The sequence below is a fragment of the Balaenoptera acutorostrata genome, chromosome 1 (assembly GCF_949987535.1).
Source record: "Balaenoptera acutorostrata chromosome 1, mBalAcu1.1, whole genome shotgun sequence".
Classification (NCBI taxonomy): domain Eukaryota; kingdom Metazoa; phylum Chordata; class Mammalia; order Artiodactyla; family Balaenopteridae; genus Balaenoptera; species Balaenoptera acutorostrata.
This window is the reverse complement of record NC_080064.1, coordinates 9,500,251-9,527,585: the sequence shown is the minus strand read 5'-3', so window position 1 is coordinate 9,527,585 and position 27,335 is coordinate 9,500,251. Positions and strand designations below refer to the sequence as shown.

Below are 27,335 nucleotides of genomic sequence, written 5' to 3'. Positions count from 1 at the left end.
GTGGTCCAGAGTGTGAGAGCCGAGGGGATCTGGAGAGTAAGAGTCCCTCCCCCGCCTCTTCACACTGACCCTGAGGCCAAAGCCATGCAGCAAGTTAGTGCAGGGACAGCCCCCAGACCCAGGCTTCTGACACTCCCACCTTCTCCACCACCTGCTTTATCGTGTTTCTTTGCTGCTTTGGAGCATCTGCCTTCTCCAGGCCTGCCATCAGGGGAGCAAAGGCTTGACCCCAGAGTTTCAGACCCTGGCAAGGGAGGCAGGCGGGGAGCCGGATGACTGCAGAGGCTGATGGAATGTCAGGGGTTGGGGAGTGGTCGGCCTGTTTGAACGCTGCAGGCACAAATGCCCCGCGCACCCACCCGTGCCATCCCAGACACCCGGCAGAGCTGACCCATCGCCACCTGGAAGTGGTCCTGGTGTCTGTCCAAAGAGGTACTGGGGAAATAAGCACCGCACCCAGAGTAAGAAATGGGTGTGTCGTCTGCCCCGTGCCCGCCTCCCGGGGATCTGTGTGTTGGTGGGCTGACACTGCGTTTCAAACGCCCACTTTTGGCTGCAGTAACCCAACGGAAGCAGCCTGTCCTGTGCTCCTTGAGGCCTAAAGGCCAGCCACTCGCCGGCATCCCACCCTTGTGCTTGGCAGCAGTTAGAGCAGCTACTGCCCTTACTGGGAGGGACCCTGCTCAATGGACCAGGGGCCTTTCTGAGCCATGGCCTTTCAGCTCTGTAAGAGCCATTGAACTAAGCCACATAAAGAAACTGTCAGTACCTACAGGTAGTGGTGGCCGTCACTGTGTCCCCAGCCCCTGAGGCCCCTTCCGTGTTGTGCTACAGGGGCCAGAGCTTGGCCATCCAGGCCTGTGTGGCATGTCAAGTAGAGCTGGGTGCCCACCAAGACCTGGAACTTGACCAGGCCCACATCCCATGGGACCCGACCAGTGCCGCGGGTTTAACCCGCCTGCAGGAACAAAAATGTTTGGATGAGAGGAACACATTGCCACTTGTTTGAGGGGGTGAGTGGTGGGAATTGTCATTTATTCATTCAACAAACACTACAGGGGTGTGGGTAGCAGGCCCCCGGGCTAGGTGCTGAGGATACAGCAGTGAACACAGTCAAAACGCCCTGCCTTTGAAGAGTTTCCATTCTAGTGAGGGGAAGACAGACAACACATAAAATAAATGAGTAAAGCGCTGGGATTTTTAAGGGGAAAAGTGCTGTAGAGAAAAATAAGGGGAAAGGACAAAAAGCAGGTATGCTGGGGCGGAGGAGTACACATTTAAATAAAGTGATCGAGAAAGGCCTCACAGAGAAAGTGACTTTTGAGCAAAGACACGAAGAAAGATTGAGAGGGAGGGAGCACAGAGCAGCCAATGCAAAGGCCCTGAGGTGGGGTGAGCCAGCCCGGGGGGCTGGCAGGGGGTGAGGTCAGAGGAGCAATGCAGGGTTGTGCAGGGCCTGTGGTCTCTGTAAGGACTTTGGCTTTTACTCTCACTCAGATGGGGGCCACTCAGGAGCTTTGAGCAGAGGAGAAGCATGACCTAACTTGGGTTTTGCCGGGGTCACTCCAGCTGCCATGTTGGAAATAGGGCTGGGGGTGGGGTGGAGGAATGGAAGCAGGAAGGCCAGGTAGGAGGCCGACTAGAGCATTCAGGGGAGAGGTGATAGAGGCTTGGACCAGGAGGGAGCAATGGAGGATATGAAAAGGGGCCAGATTCGAAAGGGAGAATGGACAGAATTGGCTGACAGAGGCATTGAGGACGACTCAAGGGAACCTGGGAAACTGGAAGGATGGAGTTGCCTTCAGCTGAGATGGGAAAAGGGGATAATTAATTAGTCACCCACTGGTGACTGTTAGGAGGGAAAGCGAGTGCTGCAGAAGCACATGGCAAGGCCACGTAACCAGACTGTGACGTGGTGCGTGTGGTGGTCAGAGAGGGCTTCCCGGAGGAGGTGACATTTAAGCTGCGACCTGAAGGAAGAACGAACGGGCTGGGGAGAAAGGACGAGAACCAGCAGAGTAGGGCTGCTGGGAAGACTTCAACGAGGGCAGTTAGGGGGAACTTCCAGCAGCCCCAAGGGGCCCGAGTGCGCTGAGGGCTGAGGGCGAGGCCAGAGGTGGGCAGGACTGGCCGGGCTGCTTACTCAGCACCCAGAAGGGAGGAGGCTTGGCCCTGGAGCAGCCCAATCAGACCGAGAAATGGAAATGGGTAATAAATAGCCGCAAATGAGTCATCTCAAGCCCCAATTTTGAGCCTGCTTTGCAGCTCTCCCCAGCCTGCATCCTTCCCGTGTGGGGCCTCTGATTTCAGAATGACCAGGTCAGGCAGAGCTCAGCCCCCAGGGCCCCCGTTGCCGGGAGCTCACCCCTGCAAAACCCCAGGCGGTAAGGCAGCTCTTCTTGCAGGAGTTGGGTCCACATCACCGTCCTCAGGACTCAGGCTAAAATGAAGCACACACAGAAAACCTTTTTCAGACCATCAGTGCTTCACATTTTTTTAAAAAAGAAAAAGAAAAACTTGTACAAATAAAATGCAATTGGACGTACTCAGATGTTTGTTTGTTTGTTTTTAAGCATTTGAAAAAGTCAGACAAAGTTGGGTTCAAATCCCACCTCTGCCGCTGCCACAACTGAGCAACTTGGAACAAGTCGGTTAACCTCCAGGGGCCTCTGTTTCACCCACTTCATAGGGTTGTGCAAAGATTAAAGGAGATGATAAATCTTAGCACAGAGCCGGGCACACAGGAAGCTCTCGAATACTCATTGCCCAACTGCTACAAAGACAAGGATCTCTTCTAAATATGTGGCCACCTAGTCAGGGCCCAACCACATGAACAGAAAGGGCCGCCATTCTTTCCGCAGGTCTCCCAGGTCCCCTGGGCCGGAACGCTGGAGCACCTGCCCCTGGCGTCTCAGGACCTCTTCTGGAAGACATTATCTCTGTGCAAACGTCCTTGAAAAGATTGTCCAGGCCAAAAGCTGACCTAAGATGTGTAGAAACACCAGGGAGAATTATCTCTCAACAATAATATTAACTACCTTTTACTGAGCAGTTACTATGTGCTCGCCAGAGCTCACCATACTGGCCCTTGGATTAGTTTGCTGCTGCTGCTGCTGCAACAAAATACCACAGACTGGGTGACTTAAACAACAGGAATTTATTTCTAACAGTTCTGAAAGCTGGAAGACCAAGATCAAGGTGTCAGCAGATTTGGTTGCTCCTGAGGCCTCTCTCCTCGGCTTGCAGTCAACCACCTTCTTGCCGTGTCCTCACATGGCCTTTTCTCTGTGTGTGCACATCCGTGGGGTCCTTTCCTCTTTTTTTTTTTTTTTTTTTTTGGCCACGCTGCGCAGCTTGCAGGATCTTAGTTCCCCGACCAGGGATTGAACCTAGGCCATGGCAGTGAAAGTCGGGAATCCTAACCCCTAGGCCACCAGGGAACTCCCCCTTTCCTCTTCTTTTAAGGACACCAGTCCTACTGAATATGGGCCCCACCCTTATGACCTCATTTAACCTTAATTTACCTCTTTAAAAGGCCTGGCTCCAAATACAGTCACACTGGGAGTTAGGGCTTCAACATGTGAATTTGGGGGGAACATAACTCAGTCATGCTTCCCTGCATGAGCACATTTATTCTCCCCTGTATCTCACAAGGTAGGCATTATAATAGCTAATTTATAGATATGAAATTGAGTTGAGAGGTGAATGTCCAACAACGCATCAGGAAAAAAGATACAGGTGCAATTTCCTGCTATTCAAGTGAATAATACACTTCTCCCTGCCCCTCCCCCCCCAACTCCAAATAACTCCAAAGGAAGAGGGAGTCATGGGACTTGGGGTCTGAAAATCTCGATTACCCGTGCGCCACAACTACCGAGCCTGTGCTCTAGAGCCCGCGAGCCACAACTACTGAAGCCCACGCGCCTGGAGCCCGTGCTCCGCAACAAGAGGAGCCACCGCGATGAGAAGCCCGTGCACCACAACAAACAGTAGCCCCTGCTCGCCGCAAGTAGAGGAAGCCCGCGCGCAGCAACGAAGACCCAACACAGCCAAAAATAAAAAAATTAAAAAAAAAAAAAAACCCACGAGAGAGATTGAAAAAGAAAAAAATCCTTCCCAGTCAGAGTGAAAAGTGAGACTGAGAGAAACTGAGTGAGAAGATTTCAGCAAAAGAAAAGCCAAACGTCGGCTTCTATGAAAGGACGCAGCCCAGCGGGTTGTTAAATGACTAAGTGCTGGGGCCACAGTGACAGGGACGGGGCCTCCTGTGGCACGTGTGTATGTAAGGGTGAGTGTGAGGGTGTGTGCGTGAGGCTGTGTGCTCACAAGGGTGAGAGGGCGTGTGCCCTCGAAATTACATGTGCACAGGTACAGAGAACAAACTAGTGATTACCAGTGGGGTGGAGGGGCAATACGGGGGCAAGAGTGAGAGGTACAGTCTCGGGGGTGTAAGATAGGCTATAGGGCTGTACTGTACAACACTGGGAATATAGCCAATATTTTGTAGTAACTGTAAATGGAAAGTAATCTTTAAAAATTGTATAAAAATAAAAAAAATTTTAATTAAAAAAGAAAAGACAAGAGGTAACAAGTGTCGGGTAGGATGTGGAGTAAAGGAAACCCGTGTGCACTGTTGGTGGGAGTGTGAATTGCTGCGGCCACTGTGGAAAGCAGTATGGAGACTCCTCAAAAAATTAAAAATAGGAGTATCATATGATCCAGAAAAAGATTATGTGTGTGCCCATGGATGCATGAAGTGTGTAGACACAGGGTGCGTGTGTGAGATGGAGCCCGTGTGCCCGCACACGTGTGAGGCCGTGCGGTCAGTAGAGCATTCAGGATCCTCCCCGGCTGCACAGCGGCCCGGGCAGAGAGGCCCCCGTCACCCGGGGAGGAAGGTGAAGCACAGGGCAGCAAGGTCACTTGCCAGTGTTCCCCGGCCCGGGGACCACACTCAGGACCCAGGCTTTGCCACAGCTCCCTGCTGAGCTGCCTCCCAAGGAAAACTGGAGTCCAACCCCAAGCCAGCCCCCGGAGGCAAGACATACCAGGATGGTTGTCCCTGTGGGTGTGTGTTGCAGGTTAGACACATGAACTCTGGAGTTCATGGTGGTCTGAGTTCAAATCCTGACTTGGTCATGGGCTAGCTGTGTGGCCTTCGGTACTTCACTTAACCTCTCTGTGCCTCAACGTCTCCACCTATAAATGGGGATAATAACTTTACCTCATAGGGTGGTTTTGAGGACTTGAAGGGTTAAGAGATGCAGAGCTCTTAGAACAACACGTGGCATATAACAAGCGCTGCATGAATCTTCCTTGTTAATATCATAGCAATGAGCTCCCGGGACAGGTGAATCCCGGGATTATAAAAATCCCAAAATGCATCAGATGCTGGAGTGACAGGACACCAAGAGCGGCCAGGCTGAGTCCCAGCGTGGTGGTGACCGGGGCAGAGGCAGGTGTGGTGAGGCACCTTGTCCCCAGGCCTGTCTGCTGCTCACCCCCTAAACCTCCGCCATCTGCCCCAGATCTCTCCTCCACACATCGTCTGAAAGACGCTGGTTTGTCTGGGAAGGTGACTGAATTTCCAGGCAGAAAAAACAAGGCTCAGTCCAGGGCAGCTCTGGGGTGCAGGGTTCACGGGCGGGGGCTGTACGTGTTCCCCCAGCTCCCTTCCACCTCCTCAAGCCCCGTGAGGAGTTTCCTAGCACGAAGGGTGTCTTGGTCTGCTCGGGCTGCCATGACAAAGCCCTACAAGCCGAGCAGCTTAGACAACAGAAATGTATTGTCTCACAGTGCTGGGGACTGGAGTCTGAGATCCAGGCTGTGGCCTGGGTTGGGTGATGGGTGTCGGGGAGTGGCTGGGCAGGGAGGCCGAGGACAAGTTTGGGCAATAGTCCCCGGAGGAGGAGACAGATAGAGGCTTATGTAACCTCCACGCCCACAGCTGCCATCTTCCAGGCTGTGTCTCACACTGTCCCACGCCCCCAGACTTTGAACCCAAGGATTCCTGGAAGGGCCTTAGTGCTTTCCAGGCCTCTGACCCTTCCACCTCAGCCCAACAGAATTATTCTCACCCACCCAACTCTCCCAGACCTGCAGGCCTATGGGGGCCCAGACCAGCAGGGACACCGAGCCAGAGTCCTTCATCAGTCATTTACTGGAGAAGCTACCTAGAACTTTTCCCTTCACCCTCTCTCATTCCTGTGTTTCAGGCCAGATGAGGTAGACTGCCCCCAAAACAGGACCCCCATCCTGCAATATACACATGAGCCCTTGTTTTCAAATAATAATATCTCATATTTATTAAGTATTTATTAAGCACTTACTAAGTGCCAGTTACAGCTCTAAGCATTTCATTACCTGACTGTCTCATTTACTCCTCAAAATACCCATATGATGTAGGTAGCATTATAACCTCCATCTTACAGATGAGGAAACCGAGGTTCAGAGAGGCCCACTGGCTTGCCCTCAACCCCAGGCCTCAGCTCCAGGTCCAGTGCTCTGCCCACACAGCTGGCACTGGCCCCAGACAGATCCAGGAGGGTGTTCCTTCATGCTGCTGGCAGACTTGGGTGAGAGGATCCAGGGGAAGTTTGTCAGAGTTCTTCGGGAGCGGGAAGGATGGGCAGCTGGGCCTCCATCTGGGCTGGGGTCTTCTGATCCTTCTGGTGCAGGAAGGGTCCCCCGTACCAGATCTGGGACCTGGAAAATTCTCAAAGCCCCCGCCTCGCCTCCCCTCTCTGCTGAGACGCCACGGCTCCTGAGCCCTGGCCAGCTGAGAACGGTCTCTTCACCTTGGCAGCTGGAGCCTAGCGCGCCTGGGTCCTTCTGGCGCCCTGCCCAACATGGGGCCTGGGGGTCTCTGTTGAATTTCAGGGGCTGTCGGGGGGGGGCTCCTGGGGAGGGAGGGAGAAGCCTCATGGCCTCTGGCCACAGACAAAGAGGGCCTGAGGGAGAACACCATGTGGTCAGGGCTCAGCCCGGTGCCACGACAGGGGGATGTCCCCAAAGGCCACCTAAGCCACCGTCAGGCACCTAGTCATCACTGGGGCCCAACCTCATGCCACAGCATGGTCCCACAGGGCCCGGGTTTCTCCTCCCGACTTCCTACACAGCCCCGGCCGGCCACCATAACCACCTGGGGCGCTGGCCACGGGCAGGGCGCTGGTCACCACAGCCCCGCCGGCTGCCTTAACCTCTGTCTCCCTGCGGGCAAAGCCCTAAACCTGGTGAGCTGACCGCTGGCATGTTTGCTGCAGTTGCTCTTAGCCCAGAAAGAAGGAGTAGCAGGGAGAGCCAGGCTTTAAATCAACTGACTTGATACGTTATTTCTGGTTTCCTTTTATCTCCCCAGGGAAGGTGTGAGCTCGACCGAGTGAATTCAGAGAGGGCAGGCCCCTGTGCCTGTTAGGGTGACATTGGTGTCATGACAGGATGGGGTGGGGGGACAGGAAGAGCTGATGACAATCATGGTGTCTTATCGCCTTCTTCTCGGGCCAGCCCATGGGAGCCCTCCGCCTGTCTGATCTCCTGTACCTCTCTCTCCCTGGCACTATCACCCTGCACAGGTGATGTCACTGAGCTAGAGGGGTGAGGGGACGTGCCCAAGGTCACAGAGTCAGGAAGCAGGATTTTCTATCCTGCAACTTTAATGAATTGGTTTATCATTCTAACAGCATTTTTGTGAGGGCTTTAGGGTTTTCTATATATATCATATAATCTGCAAATAGAGAGTTTTACTTCTTCCCTTCCAATTTAGATGCCCCAAACGGGGGGGGGGGGATCTGAACTCCAGTCTCTTTGAAGCCACGTTCTGCGCCCCTCCCCCAGGTCAGGCTTTCAGTGTGGCTCCCCATTTGGACCAGTTGGACTGGCAAGGTTGGCGCAAGCCCGGCAGGAACTTTTGTTGCAACAAAATGTACATCCTCAGAAATCAGGATGCTATGGTCAAAAGGCACCTGGGGAAATGATTCTGGAAAATCCTGTGCTTTGTGTTTCCTGGGCCATGCACGGTCCACCTCCATGAGCAGAAGCAGGAGTTGAATGGTCTCTCACCCCCTCCAGGGAGAACCACCTCCTAGATGGCAATCAGGAGATGATTCTGTTCTTTGGGAAGCTGGAAGGGTCCCTTGGGAAGCCAGCTGGGGTTCGTTTGTCTTCACACACTACCCAATCTGCTCAGCAAGGGCCTGGAACCCACGGCTGCTGTTGGGTGAGGGAGTTGTCACAGCTGTCCCCAGTCACTCCCCACCTCCCATCCCAGAAGGCCAGACACCCCAGGGGGTGCTGGTGCTGAGCAAGACCCATGATGATCTGCCTGAGACATAGGACAACATGACGTACTGAAAACCAGGAACAGCTGCAGCAGCTACCGCGCACCCCCGGCGTCACATTCCTGGGACACACTCACTTCAGGTCCCTGAGCTGTGTGGCCTGTATCTTCCCAAGACCTGGGGGCTCATTCACTTGTTCATCCAACATCTATTTACTGCGCACCTGTCATATGCCACATGCCGTGCTACAACAGAGCCGAGGACAAGGCAGGCCTGGTTCCTGCCCTTGAGAAACATTACAGCTGAACATGGGGCTCATGGGGACTGTTCCTGTTGTTGCCACTGTGTGGTTTACCACTGCGCCCGCAGAGCCTGGCACAGAGGCTGGCACAGGAGGGGCCCGATGCGTATGTGGTGAATGAATGAATGAGAGAACGAATGAATGAATGACCTGTGTGGGGCTGTGTCTCTGCTGTGACACAAGTGACAAAGTCAGACCCTCTGTTCCTATTTCTAAATGACTGGCATATCAATTTTGTCAGACATAAGTGAATCTTGCTTTTTTTCCTTTGGGACGTATGCTAACAAACAAAAAACACCACTATTATTAAGCATGTAAGGTATCCAACCACAAGGGTCCTTGGGTTCAGAGAAATTAAAGCATTCTTCCCAGCACCGTCATGATGCAGGTGGGAAATCAGGCTAGAGGGAAAAGCCAAGTCCTGAAATACAGTTTGGTCACTACTTTTGAGAAAACAGGAGGAAAAAAAAAATTCCAACTAAGAGAAAAACGCCACCTCTGCTTAAATTCTGGCAGGGGATAGGGAGACACTAAAGCAGTGAGCCTCATGGTTAGTAATTTAATAACACGTGAGGGCTGGGATGGAGAACGGCAGGGAAGTGCAGTGTGCGATGCGGTGGGTGCATCTGAGGGGCCCAGGGGTTCAGGGAAGGCCCTCTTGGAAGAAGAGACCCTCCAGCTGAGATGTGCAGCTGGAAGGGGTGAAGGTGGGGGACAAGAAGAGATCTGGGCGACCCCAAGTGAGAGAGGGAAGGCCGGGAAGAATTATGAATGGCTTGCAGGTACCTGGGAGGACAGCGGTGACAGTCCTGGAACAGTGGGGAGCGTAGAGGTGAGTGAGGCAGGGCTGGAGACTGGAAGCTCTGTGCAGGGGCCTCTCTGCCCATGACCTTCATTCTCGGGGCCCCTCAGGTTTGAAAAAGCCTATTCCCCAAAGAGCCTATTCATTCGGAGTGGCCCTAGAGAGGCAGCATGGGCAAGACAGAAGCTGGAAACCTTCTAAATTTTCAAAAGAATGGGTCCTTCCAGAGAAACCACTTGCCCTGATGATTTAAGGGACCCCGCACTGCAGTCTACACTTTTGTGGGAAAGAAACATTTCTATCTTGTTCAAGCTGTTGCTCTTCTGGGTCAGCTAAACTTAGAAGGTGATCTCAGCTGTAAATTTCATCATTTTGTTTGACAGAAGGCTTCCAGATTCTCTTCTCCTTCTGGACAAAGAATTTCTAACAAAACCGCTGATTCCCACAGGCTCTCTGACTTAAAATCACATGTTGAACAACAACAGAAAGCCAAACAACCCGACTCAAAAATGGGCAAAGGAGTTGAATAGACATTTCTCCAAAGAAGATATACAAATGGGCACGTGAAAAGATGCTCAACATCACTAACCATCATCAGGGAAATGCAATCAAAACTACAATAAATAAGATAACATGTCACACCCATTAGGATGGCTATTATCAAAAAAAGCAGGAAATAAATGTTGGTGAGGATGTGGAGAAACTGGAACCTTTCTGCATTGCTGGTAGGAACATAAAATGGTGCAGCAGCTCCTATGGAAAACAGGACGGTGGGTCTTCAAAAGATTAAACATAGAATGACCATATGATCCAGCAATTCCTCTTCTAGGTTTATACCCAAAAGAACTGAAAGCAGGGGTTCAAACAGATATTTGTACACCCCTCAGAAAATTTAAGAAAACTGAAACCGTATCACGCATCTTTTCTGACCAAAACGTTATGAGATTAGAAATCAATTACAAGAAAAAAAAATGGGGGCTTCCCTGGTGGCGCAGTCATGGAGAATCCGCCTGCCAACGCAGGGGACATGGGTTTGATCCCTGGTCTGGGAAGATCCCACATGCCGCAGAGCAACTAAGCCTGTGTGCCACAACTACTGAAGCCCGCGCATCTAGAGCCCGTGCTCCACAACAAGAGACGCCACCACAATGAGAAGCCCATGCACTGCAACAAAGCCCCCACTTGCCGCAACTAGAGAAAGCCCGTGTGCAGCAACAAAGACCCAACACAGCCAAAAATAAATAAATAAATAAATTTTAAAAAGAAAAAAAAACTAAAAAATACAAACACATGGAGGCTAAATGGTGCACTGCTAAATAACCAAGAGATCACTGAAGAAATCAAAGAGGAAATTTAAAAATACATAGAAACAAATGACAACAAAAACACGACAACCCAAACCTATGGGGAGGCAGCAAAAGCAGTTCTAAGAGGGAAGTATATAGCAATTCAATCTCACCTCAAGAAAAATCTCAAATAAACAATCTAACCTTATACCTAAAACAACTAGAGAAAGAAGAACAAGGAAAACCCAAAGTTAGTACAAGGAAAGAAATCATAAAGATCAGAGCAGAAATAAATCAAATAGAAACAAAGAAAACAATAGCAAAAATCAATAAAACTAAAAGTTGGTTCTTTGAGAAGATAAAATTGATAAACCTTTAGCCAGACTCATCAAGAAAAAAAGGGAGAGGATTCAAATCAATAAAATTAGAAATGAAAAAGGAGAGGTTACAACTGATACTGCAGAAACACAAAGGATCTTAAGAGACAACTACAAGAAACTACATGCCAATAAAATGGACAACCTGGAAGAAATGGACAAATTCTTGGAAAGGTGCAACTTTCCAAGACTGAACCAGGAAGAATTAGAAGATATAAACAGACCAATCATAAGTAATGAAACTGAAACGGTAATTAAAAATCTTCTAACAAACAAAAGTCCAAGACCAGATGGCTTCACAGGTGAATTCTATCAAACATTTAGAGAAGAGCTAACACCTATCTTTCTCAAACTCTTCCAAAAAATTGCCAAGGGAGGAACACTCCCTCATTCTACGAGGCCACCATCACCCTGATACCAAAACCAGACAAAGAAATCACACAAATAAAGAAAATTACAAACCAATATTACTGACCAACACACATGCAAAAATCCTCAACAAAATACTAACAAACAGAATCCAACAACACATTAAAAGGATCATACACCATGATCAAGTGGGATTTATCCCAGGGATGCAAGGATTCTTCAATATAGGCAAATCAATCAATGTGATACACCATATTAACAAATTAAAGAATAAAAACCATATGATCAACTCAATAGATGCAGAAAAAACTTTTGACAAAATTCAACACCCATTTATGATAAAAACTCTCCAGAAAGTGGGCATAGAGGGAACTTACCTCAACATAATAAAGGCCATATGTGACAAAACCCACAACAAACATCATTCTCAAGGGTAAAAAACTGAAAGCATTTCCTCTAAGATCAGGAACAAGACAAGGATGTCCACTCTCGCCACTCTTATTCAACATAGTTTTGTAAGTCCTGACCACAGCAATCAGAGAAGAAAAAGAAATAAAAGGAACACAAATTGGAAAAGAAGAAGTAAAACTGTCACTGTTTGCAGATGACATGATACTATACATAAAGAATCCTAAAGATGCCACCAGAAAACTACTAGAGCTAATCAATGAATTTGGTAAAGTTGCAGGATACAAAATTAATGCACAGAAATCTCTTGCATTCCCATACACTAACAACGAAAGATCAGAAAGAGAAATTAAGGAAACAATCCCATTTACCATTGCAACAAAAGAATAAAATACCTAGAAATAAACCTACCTAAGGAAGTAAAAGACCTGTACTCAGAAAACTATAAGAAACTGATGAAAGAAATCAAAGATGACACAAACAGATAGAGAGATATACCATGTTCCTGGATTGGAAAAATCAATATTGTGAAAATGACTATACTTCCCAAAGCAACCTACAGATTCAGTGCAATCCCTATCAAATTACCAATGGCATTTTTCACAGAATTAGAAAAAAAATTTACAGTTTGTATGGCAACACAAAAGACCCCAAATAGCCAAAGCAATCTTGAGAAACCAAAACGGAGCTGGAGGCATCGGGGACCTTTACTTCAGACTATACTACAAAGCTACAGTAATCAAGACAGTATGGTACTGGCACAAAAACAGAAATATAGATCAATGGAACAGGATAGAAAGCCCAGAGATAAACCCACGCACCTATTGTCACCTAATCTATGACAAAGGAGGTAAGAATATACAATGGAGAAAAGACAGCCTCTTCAATAAGTGGTACTGGAAAAAGTGGACTACATGTAAAAGAATGAAAGTAGAACACTACCTAAACACCATACACAAAAATAAACTCAAAATGGATTAAAGACCTAAGTGTAAGACTGGACACTATAAAACTCTTAGAGGAAAACATAGGAAGAACACACTTTGACATAAATCACAGCAAGATCTTTTTGACCCCCCACCTAGAGTAATGAAAATAAAACCAAAAATAAACAAATGGGACCTAATGAAACTTAAAAGCTTTTGCACAGCAAAGGAAACCATAAACAAGATGAAAAGATAACCCTCAGAATGGGAGAAAATACTTGCAAATGAAGCAACTGACAAAGGATTAATCTCCAAAATATACAAATAGCTCATGCAGCTCAATGTCAAAAAACAAACAACCCAATCAAAAAATGGGTGGAAAACCTAAATAGACATTTCTCCAAAAAAGACATACAGATGGCCAAGTGGCACATGAAAAGATGCTCAACATCACTAATTAGAGAAATGCAAATCAAAACTACAACGAGGATCATCTCACACCGGTCAGAACGGCCATCAAAAAATCTACAAACAATAAATGTTGGAGAGGGTGTGGAGAAAAGGGAACCCTCTTACACTGTTGGTGGGAATGTAAACTGATACAGCCACTGTGGAGAACAGTATGGAGGTTCCTTAAAAAACAAAAAAGAGAATTACCATATGACCAAGCAATCCCACTACTGGGCATATACCCTGAGAAAACTATAATTCAAAAAGACAGATGTACCCCAATGTTCATTGCAGCACTATTTACAATAGCCAGGTCACAGAAACAACCTAAATGTCCATTGACAGATGAATGGATAAAGATGTGGTACATATATGCAATGGAATATTACTCAGTCATAAAAAGGAATGAAATTGGGTCATCTGTAGAGATGTGGATGGACCTAGAGTCTGTCATACAGAGTGAAGTAAGTCAGAAAGAGAAAAATATCATATATTAACACATATATGTGGGATCTAGAAAAATAGTACAGATGAACATATTTCCAGGGCAGGAATAGAGACACAGATGTAGAGAACGGACGTGTGGACACAGGGCGGGGTTAGGGGAGGGTGGGATGAATTGGGAGACCAGACTGACATAAATACACTACCATGTGTAAAATAGAGCTAATGGGAACCTGCAGTATAGCACAGGGAGCTCAGTTCAGTGCTCTGAGATGACCTAGCTGCGGGGATGGGGGGGCGGATGGGAGGGAGGTCCAAGAGGGAGGGGATATATGTATACATATAGCTGATTCACTTTGTTATACAGCAGAAACTAACACAACATTGTAAAGCAATTATACTCCAAAAAAACAAACAACTGAAAGCAAGGATTCAAACAGATATTTGTACACCCATGTTCATAGCAGCATTATGTACAATAACAAAAGGTGGAATTGACCCAAAGGGCCATCGGCAGATGAATGGATAAACAAGATGCAGTAGATCCATACAAGGAAATTCTTTTTTAATAAATTTATTTTATTTTTATTTTTGGCTGCGTTGGGTCTTCGTGGCTGCGCCCGGGCTTTCTCTAGTTGTGGTGAGCGGGGGCTACTCTTCATTGTGGTGCACGGGCTTCTCACTGCAGTGGCTTCTCTTGTTGGGAGCACGGGCTATAGGCACGCGGGCTTCTGTAGTTACACCATGCAGGCTCTAGAGCGCAGGCTCAGTAGTTGGGGCACACGGGCTTAGTTGCTCCGCGGCCATGTGGGATCTTCCTGGACCAGGACTTGAACCCATGTCCCCTGCATTGGCAGGCGGATTCTTAACCACTGCGCCACCCGGGAAGCCCCGGAAATACTTTCCAGTCTTAAAAAGGAAGGAAATTCTGGCACTTTACAACATAAACCCTGAGGGCATTATGCTAAATGAAAGAAGCCAAATAAGAAACAAAAGACATTCTGTATGATTCCACTTGTATGCAGTCCCTAGAGTAGTCACGTTCATAGACCAAGTAGAATGGCGGTTGCCAGAAGCTGGGAGGGGAAAATAGGGAGTTAGTGTTTAGTCTGTACTGAGCTCCGGTTTTGCAAGAAGAAAAAAATTCTGGGGATGGTTGCACAGCAATGTAAATGGACTTAGGGCCACTGAACCGCACATATAAAAGTGGTAAATTTTGTTATGTTTTATACTACTGAAAATAAATTTTTAAAAATTAATTTTAAAACTTACATGTGGAAGAGACTTTGTTTCTTCAGGTGCTAGAATCAAGTGGCAAACCATGACCTGCTGCTGAAATCTGCCCAGACACGTACTTTGGATCAGAGGCATTTGAACTTGAAAGCCTCTGGAGGGGATGCGTGCTTGCCAGGTGGCCCTGAGCCCCCCACTCCCAGTCACCTTACTTGCGGGGCTACTGAAGGCGTTGGAACCCCAGATGGAGCAAGGGAAGATTTTTAGGCGAGAGCTTGTAGTGTCTGTTATTTTTGCGAATGGCCTTTGCTGCGCAGGAGGCCTGCCTTGCGGGGACAGAGCTGGTGAAGTCAGGATGTGGAGGACAGTAACGCTCACCCAGTACCCCATGAGCCCCCTCCATGTCCCAACTCCTTGTGACTAGTTCTGGCCAATGAACCATGAGCAGAAGTGACCTGTGTGTCATTTCTGGGCTGAAGTAACTGGTGATGTCCCCCACAGGGGAGCCTCCATTGGCCTGGGTCCCCGAAAGACGATGTCAAAACAGAGGCCCCATGTGACCCATGACAGACAGGTAGTATGAGCAAGTCAGCAAGAAATAGGCCTTTATGTCAAACCACTGGGATTTGGGGGTTAATTTGTTACCGTGGCATAACCTCGCTTATCCTGACTAATATATGTGCTGTGCTGGATGGGGAAAGGTTTTCTCAGCTTCACAAGTTCCAGGTGGGAGCCACGGACCACAGCCATAGTTCCACCGCTCTAAGCTAGAAACCTCAGAAAAAGCACATGCCTCCCCTGGGCTTAGGTTCCCCAGCTATTCCATTTGTATCCTAAAAATCAGGAATTTCATATTGTCAGCCTATGGGAGTATAAAGACAGGTGCTGCTTACTAATCCAAGAGGGCAGATCTGGGCTCTCGGCCAACCTTGCCTCTGACTCCAATCCTCCTGGCCCTGTTTCCCCATGTGTCCCTGACGGGGTTCTAGATCACCCGTGGCTTCTAGGGCTGGGCTAGAGATGGGAGTGAAGGAGCCACCTGGCCCAGGGACTTCAAAAGAGTCCCTCCATCACTGGACCCCAGTGTCAGGGCCCAAGAATAAGGGGAGGGCTCACTCATTCCCCACTGTCACAGCTTCAGCCTCATCCACAGCGAACAGCCTGAGACCCCCCAAGCCCCTTGCTGAGATGGATTTTTAACGCTGACCTTGGCCTCAGCCTACTTTGGGGAGCCTCACCCCCACCCGTCTGGCCACCTACCCAGAGTTAGAAGCTGCACAAAGAGCCACACTCAGGGCGCTGGATCCACCCCGCCCAGCACAGGTTGCCAGAGGTGCCCTTCTGCAAGTGAGGGGGGGCAGGCCGAGGCCAGGGCACCTCCAGGGCTCTGAGAGCATCAGCAGGACAGACCCAGCACATGTGGGAATCTGGAGCTGCAGGGAGTGCTGAGCTTTATTTACAAACGTGTCACAGAGTCCCCCCTTCCCAACCCCAGGGTCTCCTCTGTCCCCAGGAAGGAGACAGGCCTGAGGCCACCCACCGGCCCAGCCTAGGAAGGTGGGGCCTGAGTCCACCGCCAGCTGAGGCTGGGCAAAGCTCCCCTCTCGTGGGCGCCCCTGCCGGAGGGGAGAGGCGGAAACGACGGTAGGGGCGCTGTCCACCTCCCAGCGGCCAGTCCTCAGGGATTCGGCCGGGGGGCGCGGGGCTGGGGCACGGAGGGTTCTGACCAGATCGGGGTGGGGGCTGGGACCCGCGTTGGCACGGCCTGGAGAGTGAAGGGAAGGGTGTCAGGGGGGCCTCTTTGGGGGCAGCTTCATCCCCTTCTGGATCTCAGAGTTGGGGTCACCTTCCAGGGTGGGGTGGGGTAGCCAACGGGGAGCAGTGGTGCCTGGAGAGGTGCCGTGGGTCAGGGCCAGGGCTAGGGCCAGGGAACCCCACAGAGAGACGTTTCCAGGCTCTGCACTCCTACCCCAATCCTGCCCCCCAGGACTCTGCGGTCCCCAGGCTGCTCCAAGGCATCTGTCTCTCCCAGGGCACCCTGGACCGTACCCGGTGAGAAAGGCTGGCGGCTGACAGCTTCCGACGTTGGGCCTCAGAAGAGACACTGGACCAGAGGTCCAGGCTCTTGGGGGCTGAGCTTTTCTCAGACTTCGGAGGAAGAATGTCCCAGCCCAGCAGGCAGTGCTGTGGAGAGCAAAGGGTTAAGGTGCCTGGCCTGGAGCGGGCTGACTGGGCACACCCCAGGGAGGGGCTGTACCTCTCCTCTTGGACTGGCAGCATCCTCTAGGACAGGGCTGTGTCCTCCATGAGGGTGAAGGGGCCCCCCAATCACAGTGTCCCCCATGGACTGAGGCTCCCCGAGGGCAGGGGTCTTATCCACCACTGTTATCCCAGGCCCCCCTTTCCTAACCCTGCTGACCCAGGCCTTGGGCCCCGACCACAGATGGGTGGAGGGAAGGCCGTGGATGCTGATGGAGCACGTCCTGTGTGCCAGGTTCTGCCCCAAGCCCCTGACAGGTATTGACTCACTGACCTGCCCCTTGCCCACCCCATGAGCCTGAGGACAGTATGTTGTACCCATTTTACAGATGAGCAAACTGACTTTCCTCGGTACCCCTTCTCCTCCCCAGCCTCAACTGGGAATGAGTGGGGTCCCCAGTGACCCCTGTCCTACCCAGGAGACACAAGGACCTGGGTTCAAATCCCGGCTCTTCCATCCGGCTGACCTTGGACAAGTCACCTCCCCTCTGCCTCAGTCTCCTCATCTGTAAAGTGGGATAACAGTAGGACCTGCGCTCTCGGTTGCCGTGGCCCCACAAGATAATTGCCCTAAGGACTGTGCATGCGGCCACAAGAGCGCAAGAAATGGGGCCCGTGTGCACTAGGCCAACGCTCTGCACGGGCAGACAGTCCTCCTGGAAGCCAGGGGCTGGGTGGGGAGCCCAGCCTCCCTCAGGGAACAAGCACGGTACACATGACATGAATGGCCCAGCCCGAACTCTAGAGACTTGGGTCCTTGAGCCCAGCCTCACTGTGTGGCCTTGGGACAGTTCCTGGCCCTCTGGGCCTCAGGACACGTCCAGAGACCTGGGCCAGACAGGGGGCAGCCCCAAGGCCATCCTCACCCGGGGCAGCGCCAGCGTGTCGGAGGCGTCGAAGCTCTTCCGCCGGTGGATGCGGTACCGGTGCGGGGGGTCCAGGACAGACAGCGGGATGCTCACCCTGGGCGGGGGTGACAGTGGGGGCATTGCTGCAGGCGCCTCCAGGCTGCTGTAGCCCATCCTGCCCTCCCTCAAAACCACAGGCCCCAGGCTCTGCTCTCGTCCTCAGCCGCGGCTGCCCCTACAGCTCCCCCCGGTGTCCTGCCTGCTCTGGCCACTCACCTGACCTGCGCTGGCTCTGCCAGGGTCTCCGGACCCCGCTGGTCCCGTGGTGTCCGGCACAGGCGGCAGGGGGTGCCGGGATCCGAAGGCACCAGAAACAGGCGCCGGTTGACACGGTAACAATACACACCTGTGAGACCCGTGAGAAGCAGAAGCCCCCCTCAGCCAGGGAACCTAGGTCCCTGGACCCCAACCACACAGGCCCACCCACGGGTACACAGACAAGAGCATGCACACGCACACGTGCTCACATGCAACAACACTGAGCACCGCCTTCTACTCAAGCGTGACACACGCGTGCACATGCTGGCAACGTCACATGTGCAAATGTCCTCCGTGCAAACACAAAGCACGGCTTCATACAGTCATATCTGTGGACACACATGAACGTGCCTACACTTGTAATCACACACACAGGGTGCACACACACACGTGCATCCATAGGAACACGCCTCACACACATATGTACACACATGTATACACTGTATGCTGCTCGTGCAAACCCACAGCAAAGACCTGGGCGCTCACGTGACTGAGCTGGTACCGCCCCCCACTGCCCACCCAGACGACCCCTGGGCAGAGCGGAGGGGGAGGGAGTGGGGACACATGGGAAAATGAGGCAGCTGGGAGGAAACGGAAGGCACGGGCGAGGGCCGAGGTGGGTAGCACAGGGCTGGCCCTGTTCCCCATGAGGCCAGGCCTCAGCTCACCCCAGGCTCGCGGCCCCCTGCCTGGACCCCAGGCCTCCCTCCCCCGGTCCTCAACACCTCAGCTGCCTCCCCAGGCCCCCAGGCCTTAGCTGGGCTACGGGGCGGCCGCCGAGCGCTTACACTCACATTCGTGGTCCCCCTCCACAGCACCACTCTCCTGCAGGCCTAGGAACTGGGATCTGTGAGGGCGAGAGGGTGAGCAGGCCAGGGTGACACAGCCCCTGAGCCAGCCGCCCCGCCCACCCTGCGCCTGCCCCTGCTCACTCGGGGTCACTGCAAATACACTCCTCCTTGTTGGCTTCCCGGAACTTCTGCAGCTTCGAGAAGAAGGCCTCGGGCTTGCTGGTGACGGGAGAGCTGTTGTCCAGAGACCCTGGAGTGGGCAACACACAAAGGAGCTGCTGTGTGGCCAAGACTCAGGGGACGCTCGGCACTGGCACCCCAGGCCACCTGCTTTGACCCCACCATGCCTCGTACAGACCTGGAGGGGACCCTCCACTCATGTGACTGTTGGTTTTGTCTCGTGTCTGTCTACCCTCATGCATATCCAATCGTCCACGCAAAAAATATTTATAGAGCCCCTACTATGGGCCAGACGCTGTTTTACGTGCTGGGGAAAGAACAGCGATCTGGACAAAGCCCCTGCCCTCGTGAGGCTTACATTCTAATGTGGCAACAGACGAACTAGTCACCAAAGAAACCTGTAATACAACATTGAGAGGTGACACCTGCCAGGAAATAAAAGAGAGTCAGGAGGGACTTCCCTGGTGGTCGAGTGGTTGAGAATCTGCCTTCCAACGCAAGGGACGCGGGTTTGATCCCTGGTCAGGGAACTAAGATCCCACATGTCACGGGGCAACTAAGCCCACGTGCCGCAACTACTGAGCCTGCACGCCACAACTAGAGAGAGAGAAGTCTGTGCGCCGCAATGAAGAGCCCGCGTGCCAAAACTAAGACCTGATGCAGCCCAAAATAATAAAGAAAGAAAGAAAAGAGAGTCAGAAAACTGAACCTGGTAGGGCAGGGGAGCCAGAGGAAGTTTCCCTGAGGAGGTGACACCTGAGCAGAGACCTGATGAAGGGAGGGAGGGAGCCGTGGGGACATCCCAGGCAGACAGAAGAGCAAATGCAAAGGCCCTGGGGCAGGTGTGGTTGGTACGTTTGAGGAACACCCAGGAGGTAAAATAGGTGTAGGGGTGAGGGTGGAGGGGATGAGGCTGGGAAGCCAGCGGTGGGTTTGGGGACAAGGAGTGACGCAATCAGATCAGCCATGTACTTTTACAGGACCCCCCTTCTGGCTGCTGCAAGGTGAGGGCAAGCAGGGGCACCAGTTAGGAGGCTACTGAAGGCATCCTGGTGGAGACAAACAGTAAAATTCTAGAAATATGTGGAAGGCAGGATTACCAGGATGCACAGAGTGTGAAAAGGAGAGGAAAAACTCAAGGCTGATCTCAAGATCATGGCCATTAGCTCCATAAATGCAGTTGCCACTAACAGAGACAGAACAGACTGCAGGAGGACCAGGTGGGGCGGAAATCAGGACCTTGATTTTGGACCTGAGATTAGTCTAACACACCTAATGAGCTCTGCAGAGAAGAAAGCCAGATATACAAGTCTGGAATTCAGAGGTGCAGCATGGGTAGAGATAAAGTCAGGGAGAAGAGAGCATGGAGAGCCTCGGCACTGAGGAGGGGCCTCTGGAATTTGGAACAAGGAAGTGGATCCAGCAGAGACTGGACAGAGCAGTCAGGGAGGTGGGGAAGAGCCAGCGGGGGTGCCCGGGCCTGGAAGTCAGAAGAAGAAAGAGCTTCGGGGAGGAGGGAGTGGCCGCTGTGTCCACGCTACCCAGGGGCCAAGAAAGCTCTGGACTGAGCACTGAGCCGGGAGCTGGCAACGCAGAGGTCACTGCTGACCCGGCCGAAGACAGCGTCGGAGGGTGTCAGGGGCTGAAGCCCAGTTTAAGAAAAAGTCGGGGAGAGAAACCAGAGACAGCGAGTCTAGATGGCCCTTTTGAGGAGTTTTGTTATAAAGAAAAGCAGAGAACATGGGCAGTAACTAGAAGCAAAGGCAGGATATAAAGGGAGCGATGCTTCCTCAGGATGGGAAATCACAGACTGCAGCTTTACCCCGACCAGATGTGAAACTTTGCTAAGTTTTTCAGTCTCTTGATGCCTCAGCCTTCTCATCTGCCAGTGGGGACAGTAACAGCATCCACCTAATCAGATTATTGTGAGGAGTCAAGGAGTGAATGGGAGCGAAGCAGAGGAAAGCTCTTGGGACAGGGCCCGGCACATAATAAGCACTCACTGAAATCAACTGTCATTAATATTCCCTGGCGTTCGTAGGCTGACGGGGCAGAGTGATGGTGGAGGAAGGAGAGGAGAGAATCACAGGGAAAAAACCCTCTGGGAGGGACTTCCCTGGTGGCGCAGCGGTTAAGAATCCGCCTGTCAATGCAGGGGACACGGTTACGAGCCCTGGTCCAGGAACATCGCACATGCCACAGAACAACTAAGCCATGCGCCACAACCACTGAGCCCGTGAGCCACAACTACTGAGTCCGCATGTTGCAACTACTGAAGCCCACGCGCCTAGAGCCCGCACTCCGCAACGAGAAGCCACCGCAGTGAGAAGTCCGCGCACCGCAACGAAGAGTAGCCCCCGCTCGCCGCAACTAGAGAGAGCCCGTGCGCAGCAACGAAGACCCAACGCGGCCAAAAATAAATAAATTAATTAATTTTTAAAAAAACCCCTCTGGGAGCCAAGAAGGGATGGGGCTCGAGCACACAAATGCAGGGACAGGACGGGGGCTCGGAAAGGGGGGAGAGAGGCACGCGCACATACACACACTCACACACTCACACACACACACACACACACACACACACACACACACATGGCAGGCAGGGGGCAGCCGCCTCTGCTTTCCTAGAGACAGGAAGCAAAGCAGTGAGCTGGCAGTCAGGGAAGTCCTTGGGAATGGGGCCTGTGTCCCCCACCACCGCAGGGTCTCAGCAGCCCCACGGAGCACCTGCCTTGGGCAGCAACTCAACTTCTCTGTACACCAGTTTCCTCCTTTGTGGAAGTGAGGGTCCGACAGCACCAACCTCCTAGGGCCGCCCACTCACTCACTCAGCCAGCGTTGGCTGAGGGCCTACTACGTGCCAGGCACCGTTCTAGGCTCAGACTCAGGGAGCACAGCAACAAAAAGACGGCCAGGCCCCTGCTCCAACAGAGCTTACAGTCCACCGGAGGAGTCAGACAAGAAACAAGCAAACAAGATGACTTCTGAGAATGAATGAATGATACGAGGAACATACAAACGGCTGATGCAATAGGCAAGGATGCAGGCGTGGTGGCCCTACAACGTTGTGCTCGTGGAAGGCCTACCATTTGAGCTGAACACTCAGTGACGAAAAGGAACCAGCAGGTGTGAACCTGGGCAAGTGCGTTCAAAGCAAAGGGCACAGCAAGTGCAAAGGCCCCGAGGTGGCCGTGAGCATGGCAGGTTCAAGGACCAGCAAGGAGGCCGGCGTGAGGAGTCAGAAGGTAGATGGTTACAGGCCATGTCACGGGGCCAAGGAGAAGCCAGATCACACCTCAAAACTCTAGATAAGGATTTTAGATTTTACTCTAAGTGCTAAGTACTCTGAGTGACGTGATCTGATTCCATGTTTAAAAAATCGTTCTGGGGGCTTCCCTGGTGGCGCAGTGGTTGAGAATCTGCCTGCCAATGTAGGGGACACGGGTTCGAACCCTGGTCTGGGAAGACCCCTCATGCCGTGGAGCAACTAGGCCCGTGAGCCACAATTACTGAGCCTGCGCGTCTGAAGTCTGTGCTCCGCAACAAGAGAGGCCACGATAGTGAGAGGCCCGCGCACCGCGATGAAGAGTGGCCCCCGCTTGCCACAACTAGAGAAAGCCCTTGCACAGCAACAAAGACCCAACACAGCCGTAAATAAATAAAAAATAAATAAATTTATAAAAAAAAAAAAAAATTCGTTCTGGCTGCTGTGCCGAAAATGGATGATAATGGGGGTGAAAGAGGCCAGAGGGAGACCAGCCAGGAAGCTACCGAGGTTGCTGGGGGAGTGGGGGATGGGCAGTAAAACATAAAGAGATGACACGCATACAGAGTTTCACAGGGGCCTGGCACACAATAAATGCCAAAAAAATATGGCAGCTCTGGTTTGTTCATTCATTCACCAAACACTCGGTGAGCACCGTCTCTGTGCCTGTCACTGTGCCAAGGGCCGAGACAGGAGACGCGGTACTGAAGGTGCTCACCGAGGGGGGCGGAACAGTCCAAGAAAGAGCAGCAGCGCCCGCGGGGGCGCAGGCAGGTGCATAAGCAAGCTGGGGCCTCCACCCGCGCCCCCGGGCACGGAGGCTGGCCACACCTGCAATCCAGTCATAGCCCAGGCACGGTCTGAGGCGCCAGCTCTTCTCAGGCACGGGAGACTCCTTGTTGGTCACTCTCGGCTGAGGAGGGAGGCAAAGAGGGCCAAGGGCTAGGCCAGCAGGCCTGGCCCAAAGGAGGTCCCACCTTGCAGGGAGGAAAGGGGCTGTGTCTTAACTCATACCCTGACATGGGCCCCAGGGCTCAGCCGAGGGCTTGGGGGCTGGAGGACAAGAGTTTGGCCCCCACCCCCCTCCATGTGTGACTTTGAACAAGTCTGTCCTCTGAACCCCCGTCTTCCCATCTGCATAATGGGGCTGGTCACCTTCTTCCCAAAGTGCTGTCTGAGAAACTAATGGCCACAACTTATCAAGCACTTAGGCTGAGCTGGACTTGACTCACGGTACCTCCCAGGAGCCTCACCCTGGAAGGGAGGCTGCCCATGAGTGCATCTGTCAGGGGGAAACTGAGGCTCAAGGAAGCGCCCATCAGTGCATGCTCCGCTCTCCCGCATTACCTCGGACAGCTTGCTCCGCTGAGCCAGGATGGACTTCAGGGCCTGTGCCTCCTGGGTGTCTAGACTGTCCAGCTCTGCTGAAAGCTCTGGGTCGCTCAAGCCTGAGGTGGCCAGCAAGGGAGCTGAGTGGGGCCTCCGTGGGCCCGGGGACTCCTGGTGGAGGCACTTGGCAGGTGGGAGAGAGACCACCCCGGAGCTGGCCCCGTCCCTATCACAGGGGTCACCTTGGTGGGCATCCCGTGGGCAGGAGGCTCTCCAGGCCACTGAGGATGCTTCTTGGGATGACGGCATCTCTGAGTCGTAGCTGCTGCTGGAGCCCAGGCTTGACTGGAACAGAGAGGCCAGGTCACCCAGCCATCTACCCAGCTGGCCTGCACTAGGCATGAAGGCCTGGTCCTCATCCTTGCTCCAGCCTCTGCATGTCCCAGACCAGTCCCTTCCCACGCTGGGCCTCACTCGGGTTTCTCATCATCAGTAAAATGGGCATGCTGCACGAGAGGACCCGGACGCCCTGGATTCTGGCCTGAGGGTTAGGCAGCCCCTCCCTCACTCCCGGGACTTGGCCGAGGCGCTCACCTCTGAGGCTGCCTTGGCCACGCACCGCCGCACGGCATCCTGTCCGACCCACAGCTGCCTCAGGAGCTCCAGGTTGAGCTGCCGCAGCTGTGCCAGATCTCTGGTCTCCACCATCCCAGGCGTATCCGCTGGCTTCCCACGACAGGTGTCACCGACTCCCGGGCCACAGAGTGCCCTCACGGCCGGGTTCTCCTACCTGAAGCCAAGACAGACAGCATGACATAGCGCTGAGGAGGCCGCCCTGCGGAGCCAGAGGCCGGGGTTCAAATCCCCACTTTGATACTCCCTAACTGTGCAGCCTCAGACAAGTTATTTAACCTCTCTGGGCCTCAGTTTCCTCATCTGCCAAACAGATGATAACAGCATTGACCTCATAAGACTGTTGTAAGGATTAAAGGAGATAATGTATATTAAATGTTAGTACAGTGCCTGGCACACACAGTAAGCACTCAATAAATGCCTATTATTATTACACTGGCCACAGTGTTTCCTAACATGTCAAAAGAGATCAATCCCTCTTTAACAACCTTAACTATGAAATTACTAGATTAATTTGTAGAAGACAACTGGGGCAGGTCCACAGATGTAAAGCATTATAACTTTCAAATTCAACACAAATCAGATTTCTGAAGGGACTCTTCCCTCTCTCCTGACCTCCCTCCTTCTTCCCTTTCTTTTTTACAAATGAAGAAACCAAAGTTCAGAGAAGTTAAGCTACTAGACCCAAGTCACACAGCTTGTAGGTGGCAAAGCCAGGATTTGAACCAAAATCGGGCTCCGGGGTACATGGTTATGCCAGCCTTTCCCCAAACAGTGTGGAGGGGGGCCTGGGAAGCTGCCTCCTCCTTCTCCCAGCCTTTGGCCCCCCAGGGATCCAGGCTCAGGGACACACTGATGCCTCTGGAAGGGATTTCTGCAGACTAGGGGAAGAGGCTTCCTCTTCCCTCAGAGTCCCAAGCCCAGATGCCTCCAACCAGAAACTGAGTCTCCCCCAGTACACACGATCCCTTTCTAACACTGCGTCCAGACAGACACCCTACTCTCAGAACCCCTGCCCTGCCCCCAGCCCTCCCACCCACACGCCTCACCTGTGGACCGCCCACACCCGGGGCGCCTCCTCAGGGCCCGGTTGTAGGGGCTAAAGCAGAGAGAAGCCAGGCTACCCTGGAGCCGTCCCCACATATACCCATGCAGGGAAGGGGGGGCAGCGGAGATGAGAGTACAGACGACTGTTGGGGGGGGGGCAGACCAGCGGGGTAAAAAGCCTCATCCGCAGGACAGGGACTCCCGGCCCCCGTCCTTATCTGACTCTGGGCCAGACCTATAGTCCGAGGATCTCCGTTTTCGCACGGTGTTAAAGAGAACACCTCCGACTCCGGCGGCGCTCTGGAAAGCTAAAGCTGCACCAAGGTAACGGGAAGGCGACGTTCAAAAGAGAAACTGGGGCAGCAAGAGTACCAGCTGCGGTGCCGCGGAACAAAGGGGCGGGACCCCCGGGAAAGGGAGACTCAGCCTCCCTCTTCTTTCCCTTCGCGGACCCCGGACCCTCCGTGGGGGTGTACGTGGGACAACCCGTCCAGCCCTTCATCTCCATCCCCGGCCCCGCCACTCCCTCACTTACCGCCAGGAAGCCCCGGAACCGCGCAGCCCACCACCGCCTGCGCTGCTGGGAGTTCCGCCCAGCCCGCCCTACGCTTCGGCGGCCGGGGGCGGGGCCTGATCCGGGAGCCCTGATTGGTCAGATGTGGGGCGGAGCCGGGACGCTCTTGCGAGTTTTACTTCGCCTTCAGAAGCTGCCGTTTTAACATTGAGGCGGGGATAACGACGGCGCTCAACATCCGATTGGTCAACTTCCCAGGTCTAGCGGTCGATAGTCGGAATGGGGCGGGCCCCCAGAAGACGGGCTCCGATTGGTCAGGACAAGGCCGCGGGCTATTTCGCGTTTGGTGACGGCAGTGTCAGAGTCTGGACCTGATGCTTCCGCAAAGCCAAGGGATGCAGCTGTGGGTAGGCGGCGGCCAGTGACCCATGCTTTCATACTTTCTTTCGAGTACTTATGCCTATTTTGTGCCAAGAGGCACTGTACTAAGCACTAGGAGGCAGGAAAGAATTAAGAAGGGTCCCTTCCTGGAGGAGGGGGAGAGAGGCAGCGGGTAAGATATGAACACAGGTAGCTGTGATCCAATCTGTAAAATATAGGCAAGTTTATATGGAGTGCCTACTTTGCGCCATGTATTTTCCATATGCCAATGCATGCCAGCCTCATAAATGTGCTTTAAGATGAATATTATTATCCCGTTTTACAGACAAAGCAAAAAACGAGGTCATGAGAGATGAAGTGACTTGACCAGAACCTCTTAGAGGCAGTCAGTATAATTCCCAAATTAACAGACGAAAGGAAAGAAAGAAAAGCCATCTCAATAGATACAGAAAAATCCACCAAGCACTGTCCCTTTTTCTTATTAGTTGCAATTGGAGTGCCACAATCTTTTAACTTAAAGAGATGTTCTGGCATTTGACAAAATCCAACACTCATTTCTGATTTTTAAAAAAATCTTCCAGCTTCATACAAGTCAATAGCAAAAGAGACCCCAAACAATCCAACTTAAAAATGGGCAGAGGGGGCTTCCCTGGTGGCGCAGTGGTTGAGAAACTGCCTGCCAATGCTGGGGACACGGGTTCGAGCCCTGGTCCGGGAAGATCCCACATGCCGCGGAGCGACTAGGCCCGTGAGCCACAGTTACTGAGCCTGCGCGTCTGGAGCCTGTGCTCCGCAACAAGAGAGGCCGTGATAGTGAGAGGCCCGCGCACCGCGATGAAGAGTGGCCCCCACTTGCTACAACTAGAGAAAGCCCTCGCACAGAAACTAAGACCCAACA

General features: G+C 52.3%; 1 protein-coding gene across 3 annotated transcripts; it reads right to left on the bottom strand.

The window, feature by feature from the left end:
- Positions 1 to 1,047: 1,047 nt before the first annotated feature.
- MIIP (migration and invasion inhibitory protein) lies at positions 1,048 to 26,196 on the bottom strand. 3 transcript variants are annotated; one of them, XM_007169952.2, is made up of 10 exons: positions 26,078 to 26,196; positions 24,457 to 24,652; positions 23,881 to 24,207; positions 23,365 to 23,446; positions 19,230 to 19,338; positions 19,086 to 19,144; positions 18,256 to 18,385; positions 17,998 to 18,094; positions 16,922 to 17,056; positions 15,461 to 16,637 (listed from the first exon to the last, which is right to left on the bottom strand). In XM_007169952.2, the coding sequence occupies exons 2-10, from the start codon at positions 24,568 to 24,570 to the stop codon at positions 16,551 to 16,553; spliced, it is 1,140 nt and encodes a 379-aa protein (XP_007170014.2). In that variant the 5' UTR covers positions 24,571 to 24,652; positions 26,078 to 26,196; the 3' UTR covers positions 15,461 to 16,550. The 3 variants fall into 3 exon arrangements, with proteins under 3 accessions (XP_007170016.2, XP_007170014.2, XP_007170015.2); XM_007169953.2 differs by having other exon boundaries at positions 19,092 to 19,144; XM_007169954.2 differs by lacking the exons at positions 15,461 to 16,637; positions 16,922 to 17,056 and adding an exon at positions 1,048 to 2,440.
- Positions 26,197 to 27,335: the final 1,139 nt, after the last annotated feature.

Bases quoted from the DNA above. Each gene is read 5' to 3' on its own strand.
- MIIP (XM_007169952.2), bottom strand. From the start codon at position 24,570: ATGGTGGAGACCAGAGATCTGGCACAGCTGCGGCAGCTCAACCTGGAG. The intron at 24,208-24,456 runs GTGAGCGCCTCG...TCTCTGTTCCAG, and splicing joins TGGCCAAGGCAGCCTCAGAG to TCAAGCCTGGGCTCCAGCAG. The intron at 23,447-23,880 runs GTAATGCGGGAG...CTCCCTCCTCAG, and splicing joins AGCGGAGCAAGCTGTCCGAG to CCGAGAGTGACCAACAAGGA.